This window comes from Sceloporus undulatus, chromosome 8 (genome assembly GCF_019175285.1).
Source record: "Sceloporus undulatus isolate JIND9_A2432 ecotype Alabama chromosome 8, SceUnd_v1.1, whole genome shotgun sequence".
NCBI lineage: Eukaryota > Metazoa > Chordata > Lepidosauria > Squamata > Phrynosomatidae > Sceloporus > Sceloporus undulatus.
Genome location: NC_056529.1, coordinates 23,624,363 through 23,641,567, shown reverse-complemented (window position 1 = coordinate 23,641,567; position 17,205 = coordinate 23,624,363). Strand labels below are relative to the sequence as shown.

At 52.9% G+C, this 17,205-nt stretch overlaps 2 protein-coding genes across 9 annotated transcripts; both read left to right on the top strand.

Annotated features, from left to right (window-relative positions):
- Positions 1-263: 263 nt before the first annotated feature.
- Positions 264-6,056, top strand: C8H7orf26 (chromosome 8 C7orf26 homolog). Of its 6 annotated transcripts, none has more exons than XM_042438228.1 (7): positions 264-392; positions 1,942-2,164; positions 2,545-2,766; positions 2,934-3,099; positions 3,456-3,980; positions 4,883-4,922; positions 5,597-6,056. In XM_042438228.1, the coding sequence occupies exons 2-7, from the start codon at positions 1,955-1,957 to the stop codon at positions 5,784-5,786; spliced, it is 1,353 nt and encodes a 450-aa protein (XP_042294162.1). In that variant the 5' UTR covers positions 264-392; positions 1,942-1,954; the 3' UTR covers positions 5,787-6,056. The 6 variants fall into 6 exon arrangements, with proteins under 6 accessions (XP_042294162.1, XP_042294163.1, XP_042294165.1 ...); XM_042438229.1 differs by having other exon boundaries at positions 297-392; positions 1,945-2,164; XM_042438231.1 differs by lacking the exon at positions 264-392 and adding an exon at positions 408-520 and having other exon boundaries at positions 1,945-2,164.
- Positions 6,057-7,461: 1,405 nt separating this feature from the next.
- On the top strand, positions 7,462-15,676 carry NAA60 (N-alpha-acetyltransferase 60, NatF catalytic subunit). 3 transcript variants are annotated; one of them, XR_006100552.1, is made up of 8 exons: positions 7,462-7,685; positions 10,708-10,823; positions 11,501-11,630; positions 11,747-11,843; positions 12,305-12,539; positions 12,727-12,890; positions 13,391-13,581; positions 15,520-15,676. XR_006100552.1 is itself a non-coding variant. In XM_042438234.1 (7 exons), exons 2-6 carry the CDS (start codon positions 10,714-10,716, stop codon positions 12,881-12,883), a joined length of 729 nt encoding a protein of 242 aa, XP_042294168.1. In that variant the 5' UTR covers positions 7,462-7,685; positions 10,708-10,713; the 3' UTR covers positions 12,884-12,890; positions 13,391-15,676. The 3 variants fall into 3 exon arrangements, 2 of the variants coding, with proteins under 2 accessions (XP_042294168.1, XP_042294169.1); XM_042438234.1 differs by having other exon boundaries at positions 13,391-15,676; XM_042438235.1 differs by lacking the exon at positions 7,462-7,685 and adding an exon at positions 8,283-10,561 and having other exon boundaries at positions 13,391-15,676.
- The last annotated feature ends 1,529 nt before the right edge of the window (positions 15,677-17,205 follow it).

The window sequence follows — 17,205 nt, the reverse complement described above, 5'->3', positions numbered from 1 at the left end:
TCAAACAGGGACATCATGTCACCTCTTTAGCCTGAAATGGAAAGGAGCTGTCTGATCTGCTACAGCGAACCAGATGGGGAGGTAGAACATGGTTCAGAGATGGGCATAATGTGAAATGGAGCCAGCCATGTCCTTTGGCATCAGCGTCCTCCGCTGCCCTTGGCTCCTGGCATCCCTCCCATCTTTGGATGGGGCTCTGATTCCGGCCAAAGTGACCCTCCTCTTCCCTTTCTGGCCCTTTATCGGCCGGCCTTGATCACCCCTTTGGCCTTCGGAGCATCTGTTCAGCTTCCAGAGACAGAGAGAGAGCCGTGGGGCACCTGGAAGGCTGCTCCATCGATGGCACTGTAAAACTTTGCAGATAGAAATTAAGCCAGGAGTTGGACTTTGAGGTGACTTTCCAGTTTCTAAGGCTTTTGTGGGTTCATTTCCAGACTGGCAGCAAAGGGCACAAAGCGTGTTTTTCTTCCAGAAAAGTGACCGCAAACTTCCCCGCAGATGAACGAAAGCGGAGAGCAAGGTTTGCTGGGTTGGGAAAAGCGCCTTTGCTTTAAAGGATGTTACTGAACAAGGGTCCGGCGGGAGGCAAAGTCCGAAGCGTTGCGTTGCGGGTCAAAAGCTTTTATTTCTTCCGAAGTCCAACGTGTTTCGGCCTCGTCTCCCGCTGGCCTTCTCCATGGCTGTTATTCAATGAGCAAAATCCCCCCTCCCACAGTTCATGGGGCCAACTGGAGATAAAGCCAAGACCTGTTGGGCTTCTGACCCATAACCCAATGCGCTGGACTTTCGGGTCACTCACTATAATGAGTGAAGACATCTTCCAAGCACCCAGCAATAAGATGGTAATACAGCCCTATGGAACAAGATTGCATTTACATCCGTGTGTTTAGCTTTTATTGTGGAAGTCCCTCTGTCTTGCCTCCTGGGGAGGCAGGGAGACCTAGGGCCCCCTCCAGACCCTGTAAGTATCCCTAGGCCCCTTCCTTTCTTCCTTCCTGGCGCTCTGCACATGCTCAGGAGCTCCTCTTCCCCAGCTGGAGTACGAGGCCCCGCCCCTTCTGCCAGGAGCGGAGCAGAGCGAGCGCCGGCCGCCAGGTGTCGCTGCGGCGCCTCCTCCGGGCCACCCTTTTGGCCTTCGCGGGCCACCGTCCGCCTAAGAAACGACGCCCTTGTCGCCGACTGGAAGGGGCAGATCGCGAAGGTCTCCGAAGAGGTTGGCAGAGGGAAAAGGGGGGGGGGACCGAGGGATAGGGGAGGGAGGTGACGTCACGCGGCGACGCCGTTAGTGGGAGGGGCCCAGGCGTTGACACGTGTAGGGCCTGACTCGCATCTCTGCACGTGTGAATGGAGAGGAGCAGGCGGTGGGTGGAAGGAGGAGACCTCTGGAGGGGGCGCCTGGCACGTGCGAATGGGAGCTCCTTGACACGGAGTTCAGGGAGGGAGGGAAGGGGACCCGCTGTGCACCCGCGTCACGTGTGAATGGGAGGCCAGCTGGCCAGAGTCTGCCTCTGCAGGGCGCGATCGATGATGCAGTTTGACGTGGCTTTTACTCTCTGAGGTCCGAAACGCGCTGCAGAAATAATAACCCAGTTTGGGAGCGCTTTAACTGCCCTGGCTCAGTGCTAGGGATGCTGGGAACTGTAGTTTATTGTGGCCCCAGAGCTCTCTCTGGCAGAGGCGGCTCTAAACGTCTCACAAAGACTGCACTTCCCAGGATCCCCTGGCACTGGATCCTAATTCCCGCAGTGCGTTTCGGGCCTAAGAGTGACAGGTCTGAGCGGCTCAGCAATCGAAGCAGTCCATCTAGAAGCACTGACTCCTCCTACAAGGTTAAAATGCCCCCAAAAGGGGGCCTTGCAGGGAGCCTATCCAAGGCCCAGGCCATCTGGCCGCCCACTGCCTTCCTCTTCCTCACTCCTTCCTCTTCCTCTTCCTCCGCAGCAGCAGCCGCACGATGAGCGACATCCGCCACTCGCTGCTGCGCCGAGACGCGCTGAGCGCCGCCAAGGAGGTCCTGTACCACCTGGACATCTACTTCAGCAGCCAGCTCCAGAGCGTCCCGCTCCCCATCGTCGACAAGGGGCCCATCGAGCTCATGGAGGAATTCATCTTCCAGGTCCCCAAGGAGCGCGGCGGAGGCAGCGGAGGCGGCAGCCAGCCCAAAGTAGGGGCTTCCCTTGCGGAACTACCTTTCCCAGATCCACCCCCCAAGGGTGTCTTGGACAGAAGTTAGCCCCTCTGAGGCATCATGGCGCTGGAAGAGCCCCCAAGGGCCATCCAGTCCAACCCTGCCATGCAGGAACTCACAATCAAAGCACCCCCATTGACAAATGGCCATCCAGCCTCATTTTAAAAACCTCCAAAGGAGACGCCTCCATCCACTGCCAAACCCCTCTTACTGTCAGGAAGTTCTTCCTAATGTTTAGGAGGCTGGGCTGGGGATAGCAGCGGGACCTGTGTTTTCGGGAGGAAAGGGACATCATTATTTTGGCTGGGCGTCCAGGTAGCTGAGAGAGACCTATTCTCCCTTCCTCTCTCCTTCAGAGACTGAATTCGCTGCAGGAACTGCAGCTGCTGGAGATCATGTGCAACTACTTTCAGGAACAAAGCAAGGACTCAGTCCGGCAGATCATCTTCTCCTCCCTCTTCAGCCCACAAGGGAACAAGGCGGACGACAGCCGGATGGCCTTGCTGGGCAAGCTGGTGTCCATGGCCATCGCCATCTGCAGGGTGCCAGTCCTGGAATGCGCAGCTTCATGGCTACAGGTGAGAGGCAGTGCGGTTGGCCACCTGGACATGCATGCGTGCGCACTGACTTCCCTTCCAGAAGCTCCCCATTGCCTTTTTGGGTTATGACTCCCATCTCCCGTTTTGTTCACACAAGCTCTGAGTCTCCCAGAGTGACCGCCCGGCCGTCTGTGCCTCTCTTTCAGCGGACGCCAGCCGTCTACTGCGTCAGGCTGGCCCAGGCCTTGGTGGACGACTACTGCAGCCCGGTGCCCGGCTCCATCCAGACCCTCAAGCAGATCTTCAGTGCCTCCCCTCGGTTCTGCTGTCAGTTCATAACGGCAGTCACCATGCTCTTCGACATGGCATCAGGTAATTCTGGCCCTTCTCTTGTCTGGCACATTTTCCTCTCGATGTGTTAAAAAGTCTTCCAGGGAAGGCTGAGCGTATGTCTTGCTGCCTGAAGATTTTGTGTTGGTGAGAATGTGAGGCATGTGCTCCATGGCATCATGAGATAGTGAGGCTTTAGTTTTTCTGCTCTCTTTGCTTTTCATTATTCTAGAAATATTCTTGTAAGCATTGTAAGAATCCTCAGGGAAGGTTCAGAGTCACAGTTGTAAAAATGTGGCCTATTTGATGACCCTCCTACTGTTTTTCATGTTCCAGTTTCTTTCTGGGACACCTTTTATTTTTCCTGGTGTGTCTTCACATCTGCCTTCCTCCTCCAGATGAGCTCATTCCCCCTCCAGACCTGCTGGAGATGGTGGTCTCTTGGATCTTCGAGGACCCTCGCTTGATCCTCATCACCTTCTTGAACACTCCCATCGCAGCCAGTCTGCCCATCGGGTTCCTGGAGCTCACCCCACTCAGCGGCTTGATCCGTTGGTGTGTGAAGGCCCCACTGGCTTACAAGCAGAGGAAGCCCTCACCTTCCAGTGGCCACCTCAATGGGAAAGTGGCCAAAGGTGGGCCTGAGGGCTCAGAGAGAGACTGCCGTCCCTTGTACTCCAAGCTGCACCTCAGTGTCCTCCAGGTGCTGATGATGCTGCAGGGACACTTGTCTGAGAAGAACCTCTACGGGCGGCTGGGGCTGGTGCCCTTGGACCACGTGGTGTCGCTTGTGGAGGAAATCAGCCGCATGGTGGACGAACTCAACCCCCTCAATGCCTCCAAAGAGATTGAGCTGGCCCTTGACCGGCTGGCCCAGGCCCTGCAGGTGGCCATGGCATCTGGGGCCTTGCTGTGGACCAGAGGTAGGCTCCAGGGGATGGGATGGTACTCATCAGAAGAGTGAGCAGGAAGAATATGGGACACTGTGTGGACAAAACAATGGAAGGTAGAAAGGAGAATGTGAATGTGAAGGGAGCTGGATGCTGGGTCGGAGGACGACGCCAGATGCCGCCCTGAATGGTCTAGTTTTGGAAGCCAAGCAGGATTGGTCCTGGTTAGTCCTTGGGTCCTCAGATGCCAGACTCAGTAGAAGGGCAGTTTCCTTGGTTCCTGTGCAGAAGCTCCCAGGTTCCGTCTCTGGCATCTCCAGGGGAGGACGGCTGTCCAAAGACTCCTGCCTGGAAGCCTGGTGGGAATCCATGGCTGCTTGCCAGAGTTGAGAGCAGTGACTTAAAAGGACCTCCAAGGGTCTGGCTTAGTAGAAAGCAGCTTCCGATGTCCATCTTGCCGACCGGCCGTAGCTTTCCACAGTCTTCACCAGAGAGGGGTCAGGGGTAGGGGAATCTGGAACTGTATGCCAGTCTTCACTCCCAGTGGCTGCTCAGGCTGAGGAGTTGCAGTCCAAAAAAGGCACCTTTTCCAAGCCCTGTATAGCAGCCTGCTCTTATCTTCACATCTCAGAGTCCAAGGCGGAGGATACCGTTTTTCAGGCAGGCCTCTTAGTTCCAAAAAATAAAAGTGCTCCTTGAGGTTGTGATCCCTCTTGAGTGCAGTTGTCCCCGAAGAGGGGTTTATGCCAGGAGGAGGATGTGGATGATGTGGGATGGGAAAGGATACCTTTGGGCTGACTTTGAAATAAAACTAAAACCAAACAAAAAAGAATGTAAAGGGCCATAAGAGCCAGAGCCAGAGCCAGCTTTGGGTGTATTTCTGCTCCTCTGTTTTGCTTTCACACCCTCGTTCATTTGCTCTCTCTCCTTTTCAGAGGATCTCAGGACGGTGTGCTCCAGACTGCCACACAACAAGTAAGGAAAGCTCTACTAATGCAGGCTAGAATAGGATTCACCTTCTGCGCTGCAGCATCACGCTGCTGGTTCATGTTCGGTTTATGACCAACAGTAACCCCAGGTTCTTTTCCACACGCACTACTGCTAAGCCAAGTATCCCCCATCCTGACCACCTCCTTGGATTCAGAAACTGGGAAAGTACTGGCAGCCAGTGCCAACTTGTGCTTTAACCCTTTGTGCCTGAAGACCCAACCACTTGCAGGTGATTCTTAACCCACTGATGCAGAACCGGTGGCACTGCAGCCCATTGAAAGGTCTCTGTACAGTCCTACACCTCTAAAGAGAATCGTAGCTGTGTTATTTGGGCATTTATCTATTATTTACAAATAACATAATATCGAAATAGAATAATAGCAAGGCAGTATAAAAAATGCAAACAAATATAAGCCTTGACGTTATTTATAAGAATGAAATAAATGGTTGTTTAAATGTTATGGATAGCAGAAGACCAAGGGGGGGGGGGGAGAAGAGACATAAGCGGAAGTATATATGGGAACATGTATGAGAATGTTGATAGTTATTGTTATGATATGCTGGCAAGATGTCTTACACAATGAAGCAGGCCAATTGCTTTAGAAGTACTGTTTTGCATGGAGCCCAACTTACCCCGCTGCCTCTTCTCCTTTCCACAGCCTCCTGCAGCTGGTCATTTCGGGTCCAGTCCAGCAAGCGGCCCACGCCTCTCTGCCGCCAGGATTTTATCCGGCCATCCACACTCCTCCGCTGGGGTATCCGACCCACGCAGCGCACCCCGCCATTCCAGCCCATCCTGTGCAGACCTTTATCCCAGGCATGGCCTTTCCTTACCGGCCGGTCCGCTGAAGAACTTCAAGTCCACCTTGGTCTGGCAAATAATTCTCCATCCGCCACAAAGACAGCCAAATATTTTTCTATGCGACCTGACATAAAGAAGAAGAGATCCCCCCCCCCCCCCCCGGTGAGAAGGGATGCCACTCGACTTTGAAACGGGACCATTTTTAAAATATAGAATATAGCAACGAATAGATGAGAAGCTGTGTCTAATTCTTTTTAAAGGGATGGGCTGTCCTGGCATCCCCCCCCCCCAAAAAAAAATTCACCACCCAGTGTGGGTTTTTTTTAGTAGGAACCGGGAAACCCCCCCCCCCCCCAATCCCTGGGAAAGCGCTGCTTTTGCCATCTGTGCCTCCCTCTCTGCCTTCCCTAAAACATTTGGACAGCTCTTGTGCAAGAGAGCCAGGAGCAGGCTGCTTCGTGTTTTGTGAGTGCGTCGCCGCTGCTTTGGGGGCATTGTTTGGGGAGGGGGTTAAGGGGGCATTTATAAGACCACTTCTACTTTGAGTGTATGATGCACACTTTTAATGCCGAGCTTTGCTCTCCAGAGTAGCCATTTTCTGTAAAGGCAAAGAAAGGAGCACAGCTCTGGGACTTTCTTGCTCCGTTGTTTAGTAAACCTAAGTTTGGTTACAGAAAAGATCCTCTTCCTTCGTTGTTCAGTTTCAGGTGATTTTGCTCAAAGGCTTCTGGACTTAAATGCGTTTTGTCACAAGGGGTGGCATAAAGGGAAGGGGGCTTTCTTTGGTAAGTCCAGGCAAGACAAGGGTGGGCAGCCGCTGGAAGTTTGGGGCTATTATTAATTATTATTATTATTATTATTATTATTATTATTTGTGAGTCCGTTTCAGGACTTTGAAATTGTGCAAAAATGCACAAAAGCCTCCAAATCCATGGGATTTAATTGGCTAGTTCTGTGATCAACCGATCCTTAAGATCGTCCCAGGCACCCTCCTTTTGTGCATCTGAGGCAATAGGCCTAAGTCTAACAAAGCTCCCGCTTCCCAACTTCGCTCTTTGGCTGCGTCCACTGCAGAAACAATCCAGTTTGACACCCCTGTAACTTTAACTGGCTCCATGCTGTGGCATTCTGGGAACTAGTTCGTTGTGGCACCAGAGCTCTCTGGCAGAGAAAGCTAAGTCTCTCATGAAACGAACATACCTGACTCTGAGGTTCTGCCCTTTGGGGGAAACAAAAGAGTATCAATGCTCTCTCTATATATATTAATGGCTGTTCTGTTTAATTCATGTCTTGGGGAGGAAGAACTGGGGCATATAACAACCGAAGCGGTTAATTGTCAGCCGCCTTGACTGCCTTTTGGACAGAGAGCCGGGTAAAAACAATCCTTATTATTATTATTATTATTATTATTATTAAGCGGTGCCAAACGGCGTGATCCCTGCTGCGGCCTAATTCTCTGGGCCTGCTCTACCTCGCAGGGTTGTTGTTGGGAAGATAAAAGGAGGAGGAGGAGAGAACTACGGTTCAAGGGGCGCCAGGCCGGGTTATTCCTGGGGTTGGGATTTAGCCCGAAAGGGGGCCCTTGAGCGCGTGCAGAGCGCCGCCTCAGAGACAGAGAGCTTCGAAGGAGGGGGCGGGGCCAGACGCGTCACGTGACCCCCTTCCGCCTCCGCCGAGCCAAGATGGCGCCCGCGCGGCTCACGTGACCCTCCGCGCAGCCAATGGGGAGGCGCCTTGTTGCGCGGTGCGTCCCTGGCAGTGGCTCCCAGCGCCAGCCAGGCCTGCTCTCTCTCAGGTCCGCCTCAGGCGCCTTTGGCCCCGATCTCTCCCTCGCTCGCTCCCTTCTCCGCGGGCTTCGCCTTCCGTTGCCGGGGTCCGGCGGGGCCTCCTCGGTGCCAGGAGTCCGGCCTGGCGCTGGGGCCGCCGCCGCCCCTTCTTGCCCTCAGGTGAGACCATCCAGACTGGAGAGAGAAACCGGGTTGGCAACGCTTTAACTGTTCGTCTGGCTCAAAGGCTATGGCATTCTGGGAGTTGGAGTTTGTTGTGGTCCCAGAGCGGAGCGGAGCTTAAGGAAGGAAGGCCCCACAACATACTCCAACTCCCAGAATGCCATAGGCTTTGAGCCAGACGAAGAGTTAAGGCCGTGCCAAAGCAGAAGATCCTCAAATGCATAGACAACCCAAGTAGAAAGAGAGCCCCAGCAGACCCCAAGTTGAACCTGAGCCAAGAGGGCGATGCTGCAGCTAAAAAGGCCAAGGCGATTCTCGGCTGCGTCAGTGAGAAGCCTAGTCTGCAGAGCAAGGGAAGCAAGAGTGGCACTCCGTCCTGCTCTGAGCACAAAAGCCAGGACCCTACAAGCCCTTGCATGCCCTGTTATTGCCACGGAAGGATGTGAGCGCTGGGCGGTTAAGAAAGATGATGGGGAGGGAGGGGGCTGGAGAAGAGGGCTGAGGACCCCAGGGACAAAGCAATGTCCCTAGAAGCCACACTGGTTTTTGCTGCTCCAGAGAAATAGGGCCCAACGGAGCAATGGACGCAAGCTCCAGGAAAAGAGGTTCCGCCTCAACATGAGAGCAAGGGCTGTCCGACAGAGGAAGACACTCCTCCCTCTGGGATGGGAGGCAGCAGGGGGGCATCTGCCCCCGGGAGGGAGGAGGGCTGCCACGGTGCGGCTCCTGAAGGGCAGAAGAAGAGGGATCCCAATTCTGGGATCCTCCCTGCCTTGCCCTCTCTGGAGCCTCCTTGCAGTCATCCCTAGTGGTTTGGTACTAGCAAAGCCTGGTGGCACTCCCATCAGCATGGCGCTCTGCCCTGCCAGAGGCCAAAGTGCTGGCTTAGTCCCCCAGAGCCGTACCTGGGAAACCCCCCTGACTTCAGTCTCTGTTGCTGGGGAAGAAGAACGCAGGCCCTTGTCCTCACACAAAGTGTTGCTTGCCTCCTACATTCATCATGGCTGCTTTCTTCCTTTGAAAAGTGTGGGATTACACTCCCCATCGGTGCTGCTTCCAAGGATCAGGAGCATGAGAAGCTTTTTAGTGCGGAGACCAAAGCAGTCAGTGCCAAGGGCACCTTCCACACAGTGAATGGTGAGGCATCTCCCAAGGATTGTGAGAATAGGTCTCCTGGATGGAGTGAGGCACCTTCTTCTCAAGGAGCCTGGTCTGCAGCACCTTCCCAGAACTCCATCAAAGGCCACAGAAGTTGCAGTTGGCTTCAGCTCCAAAACCCAAGGAGAGCTGTCACTTTTGTGCTGGCTGGTGGTCAGGGCACCAGATCCACGCCTGGAGATAGTGCCCACACCTTAAAGTCCTCTCCTGCATCCTCTTTTTGACCACTATAGTCTAATATTAGAATCTTTCTGGCCACCTCCGTTAACAGAGGAATTGGATCCTGGCAGACAGGGCTCAGTCTATTGCTTCATGCCATTGGAAAGAAATATAGGAAGCCCGGGTGACAACACTGTTAGCAAGGCCATGGCAAAGGGGCGAAGGATAAACAGGGTTGCTCATTTGTTTGGCCAAAGTGGCAGTGACTCCTGTCTTGAGCGGAAGGAATGGACAGCAGCAGGAGGGCGAGTGGCCAGAGTCCAGGACCTTGGAGTCCGGTCAGGAACCACACACAACTGGAGGCTGTGGGCCTTCCCCAGCAGTATTGCGTTCATGCTGCTTCTGTCTGTGTTCTCCTCCTTGCCCAAAGCCATTAAGTTTTGATGGGGCGATACTAACGTGTCAATAGGTTTGCTGTACCTGATGGTATTCTATCCCGGGGCTTGATTGTCCTCGCTCCTTAAATTATTAAAAGGCTGGCTTCTTATTTCCAGACTGAACTTGGGACCTTGACTACTTAGGCATCTGTATGTCTGTCAAGCCCTTTAGTGTCACATAGCATACGTTTTTATGTGTTTGGGTCGGGTGTGTTGATAGGAAGAGAGCTTGGCTCTTGGAGGCTGATTTAGGAGCCTGGAAAGGACCCTGTTTTACTTACATGGAGTCACTTGTTGGAGGTTTTAATATGAAAGTAAGTCCTCCACTAAGCTTGTTGGCAGGTGTGGGTAAGTTGCAGTACAAGTTGCCTTATGTTGTGCTCATTTCCCTGGAAGCAGACTCCGCTGAATCCAGCACAAGAAAGCGTGGCTAGGGTTGCAGCTTCTCCTTGCTTGAGGATTTCAGAGTCAAATAAATCAGCAGCAGATGGTCCAGCAACGGAGTATCTCCGGAGAGGTTCCTGGAAATGAATCAAGATCAGGAGCAGCGCTGAGTCCCTTCCTGTGCCCCTGGGGAAGCGGTCCTGGTGCCTTGGGCAGACTCTGCGCTGTTTGGATTCTCCTCATCAGCCATGGCCTTTGAATCCAGCTTTTCTGTAGCAGGGAAGACTGATACCTGTACATGGATGAGAGGATTCTTTCTGCTCTCTGTCTCTGCACTGTAAACTTCTCTGTTGCTTACAGCACTTTAGGCAGTAGCAGAATAACCCTATCTTTTAGCCTCAATGATACTGCATAACAGCTTTGTTTTTGTAGCATGGAGCTTGTTCTCTGCACCTTGGCTGAGTGAAAACGCAGGTCTTTCGTCTCAGACAGTGTTGGGGGGTGTGCCCAGGTGCCTCCTCCTCTTCCAGGTGCTCTGAAAATCTCTTTTATTTCGGCAGTTTTCTGGTGATCCTCACTGACTAACTAGAGAAACTGTGCCCAGATGAGTGCCCTGGGGAGAGTTTGGCAGAGAGTGCTGGGTTGCAAGAAGCCATCAAGAACCTTGCAGTTTGAGATTGGTCAGAAGCCCTTTCTCTTGGGCTGAGAAGCCCACAGGCTGGAAGGCAACCCAAGGTGGACTCAGTCTTGCCGGATCCTGAGCTGGGGAGGGGAGGTCCTGTTTCCCTGCCACGCTGAGGTTTACAGTTCTGCCTTTGCCTGCTATAGACTTGGCGACCTTCAGCCTGCCTGATGCTTGCTCTTTGTTGTCTTCTCTGCAGGTGTGAATGACGGAGGACGTGCCTCCGACTGCACTCAGTGAGATCTACCTTCGCCTCCTGTGCCATGATGACATAGACACTGTCAAGCAGCTCTGTGGCGACTGGTTCCCAATCGAGTAAGTTGCCGTTTGGCCTCCTGCCTCTGCTTTGCTGGGATATGCGGAGGGGGAAGGGGAAGAACAGACTCTCCCTCAGGATTGTATGAACGAGTTCATCCCAACAGCTTGGAGGTCCTCCCCTTGTGTTGGGGTGTATAGAGAGAAAGGTCACCATATAATCCAGAGTGGGCAAGTATAGCTTGTATGTAGCCCCCAAGCTTGTTTTGGAGGCTTCCCAAGGGGTTCCTATCACCGTCATCCAATTCAGGAGGATGCTGTTGGTAATTCCAGTTTGGTTTGGTATATTTGAAAGAGGTGCAGCCATTCAGGCCCATTTGGGCTCTAGCATGACCCACCAGCCGCTAGTGGCTGCCTAGCCTGATCTAGCCAGGCCAGCTCCATCCCCTAATTCCTTCCTTCTAAGCAAGGCTTCTGGAAATCAGTCCGTATCGTCTGGATTACAGATTGCCAGAAGCCAAGAATGGCAGGAAAGGCCCCTGTAGAGGCAGTGACCAAATGCGGGTCTGTCATCCCTGTGGCTGTTTTTCCTCCTGACGGTTTCCAGGGGGGCTGTCAGGATTGGGACATCTGTTTCAGTACGCTGGGCTGCAGATCTTTACCCAATGCTAAACAGAGCGTGGGAGCTATTCAGGAACCCTTTTCTTCCCAATTCCTGCTGTGTTTTTCTTTCCCAGGTACCCTGACTCATGGTACCGAGACATCACCTCCAACAAGAAGTTTTTTTCCCTGGCTGCCACATACCGAGGCACGATTGTGGGGATGATAGTAGCTGAGATCAAGAGCCGGACAAAAGTACACAAAGAGGTTGGACTGAACAGCAGTTGCTTGGGTGGTGTTGGGGAGTTGAGCATGACAGCAGGTGGGTTCTCTGCCTGTGCTGCATTTTGACCGCATGCCTTTCTGCTGGCTTTTCCCTTTAGGATGGTGACATTTTAGCTTCTGGTTTTCCAGTTGATACTCAGGTTGCTTATATTTTAAGCCTAGGTGTGGTAAAGGAGTTCCGAAAGCATGGCATAGGTAAGAGTCTCTTAAAACATTTTTTCTTACCTTCAGTCAGACAGACAGTATTGTCTGTGGAAATGGCATTGCAAGTGAGAGAAGAACTCGTTTTTCATTTGTATATGCTTTGCACTTTTAAAATGGGAGAGTTCACATTTGTGGGATGAGAATGTGGCATGTGCCAGGCACTGAGGTTTTGACCCCTTGACCACCAGCCAGGGCTGGGGAACCTGTTAGCCTTAGTCACGCCTTTAATAGTTGGTGCAAATTGTGGTGCAGGTTTTGTGGGTGAGGAAGGACATGCTAGGAATTCAGGAGGAAGGGGCTACTGGTATGAGGCAGCCTTCTGTATCGAGGAGGGCACTGATATTAGAACAAGGCAGGATTCAATGCCAGCAAAACAGCATTTGTGTGGGATAGGAGCTGGAGGCTTGTGTTGAGGCTCTGCTGATTCTTATCACCTTCCTTTTCTGTGCTAGGTTCACTCTTACTCGAAAGCTTGAAAGAGCACATATCAACAACTGCCCAGGACCACTGCAAAGCCATCTACCTGCATGTCCTCACCACTAACAACACAGCAATAAATTTCTATGAAAACAGAGACTTTAAGCAGCACCATTACCTTCCCTATTATTATTCCATAAGAGGCGTCCTCAAAGATGGCTTCACGTACGTTCTGTACATCAACGGCGGGCACCCTCCGTGGACAATTTTATATCCTTTGCTAGCGATCTGGCAAGCGTTGGTTAGAGTGTTTTGTGGTGGGAACTCAGTGTGGCATGGCCCCTTCCCTTTTACATAAGGTGTCTTCCCTGGAGGGATGGCACTTGCCCACTGGTGCTGCGCCATCTCTTTGTGATCTATCAGCCTTCCTAGCTGTGGCTCCTTAACAGCAACGCACCGACTATCTCCAGCACATCGGCTCGACCTTGGCCAATCTAAGCCCCTGCACCATTCCCCAGCGGATCTACCGCCACGCGCAGAGCATCCTTTGCAGCCTCTTGCCATGGTCGGGCATTTCGGCAAAGAGTGGCATTGAATACAGCCGGACCATGTGATGCCAAGGTAAGGCAGTAGCCTGGCTGTACCCTCGCCCTGAGCACTAGGTGCATTGCCAAGCACAGTGGGCAGATGAGGTCATAGAAACATGCTGAAACCAACTAGTAATAGCTGTTGAGTACCCCATGCTGAGCTCCTGTCAAAAGTATCACTCCTTTTCATGCCACACTGGATGTGTGTAACCATTGCAGAGCAAAACTGGCTCCCCTGTTTAATGCTGTAACCTAATGAGGCAGAAAGACACACAGGTTCATAAGGGACTGTGTGGATGAGGTATTTGCTCCCTCTTTTCACCCTTCTTCTGGCACTTATTCCAGGTTAAAAGGCAGCCTCTTCCCTGTTGCCTTCAGTTAGGAGAAGCCGTTCCTATCTGCTAGGATGGTTTGCTTGGGCTGGGAGACAGCGGGTGGGATGGCAGTAGTGGCAGGACAGAGGTAGACCTAGGAGTCATAGCTGGGAGTTGGAGTTGCTTCTCTCTTGGAGTCCCAATGGTGGTTCCTTTGCAGGCAGGTCCTTCTCACCGTCGCTGCAGCTGCACCACATTGGGGTGATGAGACTGGCAATGGCTCCGCATGCTGCCAACCTGCCCTGTGAATCCAGACACTCCCTGTGGACTAGGACGTCTCCTCCCGCTGCGCCACGACTGCCCCACCTCAGCCCTGAACATGAGAGCAGCCATCGTCCTCCTGGGCTGTAGGTGAGCGGCTGTCAGTCCCAGGGCCAGCTTTTCCGCAGCCTTGTTTGGGGAGAGCAGCCCTTGACCAGAGGATGTATGTTGTGACTGGAGAATGACTCAGTCCTTGGGGCTGGGAGGCGGTGGGAAGAGGAAAACAGAATAGCCACGGGCAGTGAGTTCCTTCCCTCCCTTTCATTCTTCTTTTCTTTCTTGCTCTTCTTTTTTCCTTTGTGTGGAAGTTGGCCTAGGGCCTCCCTCAGCTGCTCTTGTGTTTGTTACTGAGAGGCCAAGGGACTCAGCGCACACACACACAATGCCCCATCTTCCGCCCTCCGCCTCTTGTAACAAGGGCCTCCTTTTGCCTACTTTTCTTCTGGAAACAAAGCACCTCAGGCCAGTGGTGCACAGGAATGAAATTCTAGTTTCACAGTGAAATAAGTTTGTTTGTATGTGTGTGTGAATGAATGAATGAATGACTATCCACCATGTGCAGATTATCCTGCCTCTCTTCTGACTAGAACTGCAGAGGGAGAAGTGCTGTGGCGGCCTGGGAGTCTCTGAATGGTGTTTCTGGTTATCCTGTGGAAGCTCAGAGGTTCACCCCACCTCAGCCTGGCTATGTCTTCCATTGGGAAGTCCTGCTTGTTTTCCTGCCATCCCCGTGTCCTGAGTTGTAGCCGTCCACCTCCTGTCTAGGCAGTGCAGAGGGGATGCATACTGCTCTGCGTGGCAGGAGTTTCCTTTGCCTGGGTGACCATGAGGAGTCAAGTGAACCCTCTCTTCCTTTGTTTGCCCTTTGTGTTTTGTACAGTCCACTGTGCTGCTCCTCATTTTCCTCCCAGAACTGCAGTAAAAGGGCGGCCTGCTTCTGCTCATTTGCCTTCTTCTGATCAGAGAGGTCAGAGGCAGCCCCTGTCAGGGACATCAAGAGGATGCCAGATATGCTCCCCCTCTTCCTTCACCATTGCCCCATGGAGCACTGGGAGCCCCGAGGCCTTGTGAGCTCATGGGGCCCTGCATGACAAAGTTGAGCAATCCTCTCTCTACCTTCCGGCTGCAGAAACCCCCCTGGATGCGCTTACCCTTGTCACACAGATGGCAGACGTTTGAAGAGGTGTCAGGCTTGTATCCCGTTAGAAGCAGGCAAACCGTAACATTCTGAGATTTTATCGTGGCAGGAAGCTGGCTATGTCTAGGTAAGGAGGCAAATATCTCCTTCTGCCCCATGACCACTGTCCGGGGGAAGGAGTTGGCCTCCTTGCCCTGATACTGGGCCACCTCATTCCCCATCTCTGAGACTTCCACCTTTCCCTGTTTAAAGATGCTCTCCCTTCTCATACTGGAGCAGAAGCCTTGCTTTGTTGTGTGATGCTGGGAGCAAAGGGGTGGTGATTCCTACCTTTGTATGGCTTAGGAAAAAGGGCTCTTGGTGTCCTTAAAAGGAGGGCGGCCAGCAAAGGGGGTAGATGTTGGCCCCCAGCAGCACCTGCAGCAAGGTGGACCACTGACCCTGTGCCAGGCCTCCCCATCGTGTCTCTGGCCAGCCCACTTTGCACCTCGGTGGTGCTGAGAGGCGAGGGACAGCAATTTGCTGGACTCAGGAGGCTGGCTTGTGGGATGCTCACTGCCTCCTGCACTCTTTGCTTGCCCCAGACACTCATCCTGGATGGACTCAGCCAGTGCTCTGAGGGCATGCTTACCTCAAGTAAAAGTGGGCTCTGAAGGATTCTGGCCTCTGGGCTTGAGATAACAGAAGGCTATGGCAATAGCAGTCCTTTGCCAGGTGTGCTCTTCCTGCTTGCTTGTGTTTTATTAAATCGCATTTTCCTTTTGCTTGGGGACGTCCCAAGCCAATACTGTGTGTCTTCCGGTCTTCTTTTGATGGTTTTGTTCAATCCGTTTCCTTCTCGTTGCTCTTGTTTTCTTGCCTGTTGCACCCGGACACACGACTCCGAGAAGAGGACAGTGGCTTCAGGAGGGAAGGGGGCAGCCATCTCTCCCGGGAAGACCCTTGGTGTCAGCCATGCGCCTGCTGTATCTACCCTTATTTATTGACGAACAACCGTCAGCCAGTCACTTTAAATGTCTTTGATTAAAAAGTTTGTTTTGTTTGGAATTCTGCCTCGTTCTTAAGCCCCACTCTGCAAGTGTTTGGTTTGGCACCTTGCTCTGGAGCATGCCCACCTCTGAAGCCATGGGGGGGGGGAGGCAAAAAGCCCCCATGGAAAGAGAAAGCCCACAACTCTTTGGCGTGTGCAACAAAACGGCCCAGCCTTGCAGCAGAGCAACTCCCTTCTGGAGTTTGAACTGTCATCTTGTTAAAAATAAATCCTGCCATAAGGATGCTAGAGATCAACCCCCCTCATCTCTTTTAAGCCCAGATGGGCTGGTTGTGTAAGAACCTAGATCAAGCCCCCGGGAGGCCAAGGCCAAGGCCAGTCCATGTGACTATGGGCACTTGGGAATCCTAGATATCCAGGCAGCAGATTCTGGTGCCACAAGATACAAAGAGGAGCCTCCCGTGGGCAGACAGTCCAAGCTGAGGGGCAAGAAAGCCCCTTTTGACCCAGCGCCTCCAAGAAAGCATAGCTCCCTCTTAATGTCCAGCTGTTCTGGGTCAGCCTCTCCTCTGCCTCCTTCACACCTGCCCTGGACGCTGGCTCAAGAACTGGGGGTCTCCCTCACACTGCCATCCCCCACCATCCCCATGGGGCAGGCCAGACTCATCACCGATGCTGCTTCTGCCACTTTGGGCTTCTGTGTGGCAGTCACAGCTTCTGCCAGTTTCTCTGCAGGCATCATGTTCAAGACTTTGAGAATGTAAAGAAGTTGGAACTTGGCTGTGTTGACAAAGGAATTGCCATTCTTCTGAGTGCAGAGGGACAGATAGATGGTTCCCATCACCTGCGAGAGCAGAAGGGGAAAAGGCTCTGTTGGTCTGAGAGCACCCCCAGACCCACAACTAGACCTTCCTCCCCCTTTCTGGAGAAAGACCCCAGGAGTCATGCCCTTCTTTATCTTGGGATCCACAAGAGGGAAATGCCAGGCTCATTGCCAGCATTCAACAGCTTATGGAAGTTTTGGGTGGGAAAGACTAGAAGAAACTAAAATGAGGCGGTGACTCAAGATGGTCAAAGGTTTTGGGAATGACCGAGGGAGTCCATTTACCCTGGAGAAGACGGAGAGGGGCCAGGATGTATCCATCTTTAAATCTTGTTTTCTGCCACTCCTGAGACTAGGGCTCTTAGGAGTCAAATCCTAAGACAAGAGATTCTGCCTAAATATTAGGAAGAACTTCTTGACTGTCAGACCTATTTGACTGCCTTGGAGGGAGATGGACTCTCCATCACCCCAGGTCTTCACACAGAGCTTGGATGGGCATCTTTTGTGACTGCTTTAGCTGCATGGCTGAAGGGAGCTGGATGGATGGCCCTTGAGGTGCCTTCAGAATCTGGCATGCCAGCAGCTGCTTGAACCTGGAGGCCGCATGGTGGGCCATGGGAGGGGGGCTTCACTTTCTAGCAACCTGAGGCCGCTGAGAGAGCAGCCCTGCTGTGCCTCCCAGGTGGTGCCCATGGTGTTTCTCTTTCTAATGGCACCCCCCTCCCTCCCCTGTGAGGAGGCAGCTGGCAGCCGTGCCGAAAG

What these genes read in the sequence shown, in the direction of transcription:
- C8H7orf26 (XM_042438225.1), top strand. An exon ending in GCTCTTCGACATGGCATCAG is followed by an intron (nt 3,100 to 3,455) that starts GTAATTCTGGCC and finishes TTCCTCCTCCAG; the next exon opens with ATGAGCTCATTCCCCCTCCA. An exon ending in TCCAGACTGCCACACAACAA is followed by an intron (nt 4,923 to 5,596) that starts GTAAGGAAAGCT and finishes TCCTTTCCACAG; the next exon opens with CCTCCTGCAGCTGGTCATTT.
- NAA60 (XM_042438234.1), top strand. Translation starts at nt 10,714, where the DNA reads ATGACGGAGGACGTGCCTCCGACTGCACTCAGTGAGATCTACCTTCGC. An exon ending in GTTCCGAAAGCATGGCATAG is followed by an intron (nt 11,844 to 12,304) that starts GTAAGAGTCTCT and finishes TTTCTGTGCTAG; the next exon opens with GTTCACTCTTACTCGAAAGC. An exon ending in CACCCTCCGTGGACAATTTT is followed by an intron (nt 12,540 to 12,726) that starts ATATCCTTTGCT and finishes ACAGCAACGCAC; the next exon opens with CGACTATCTCCAGCACATCG.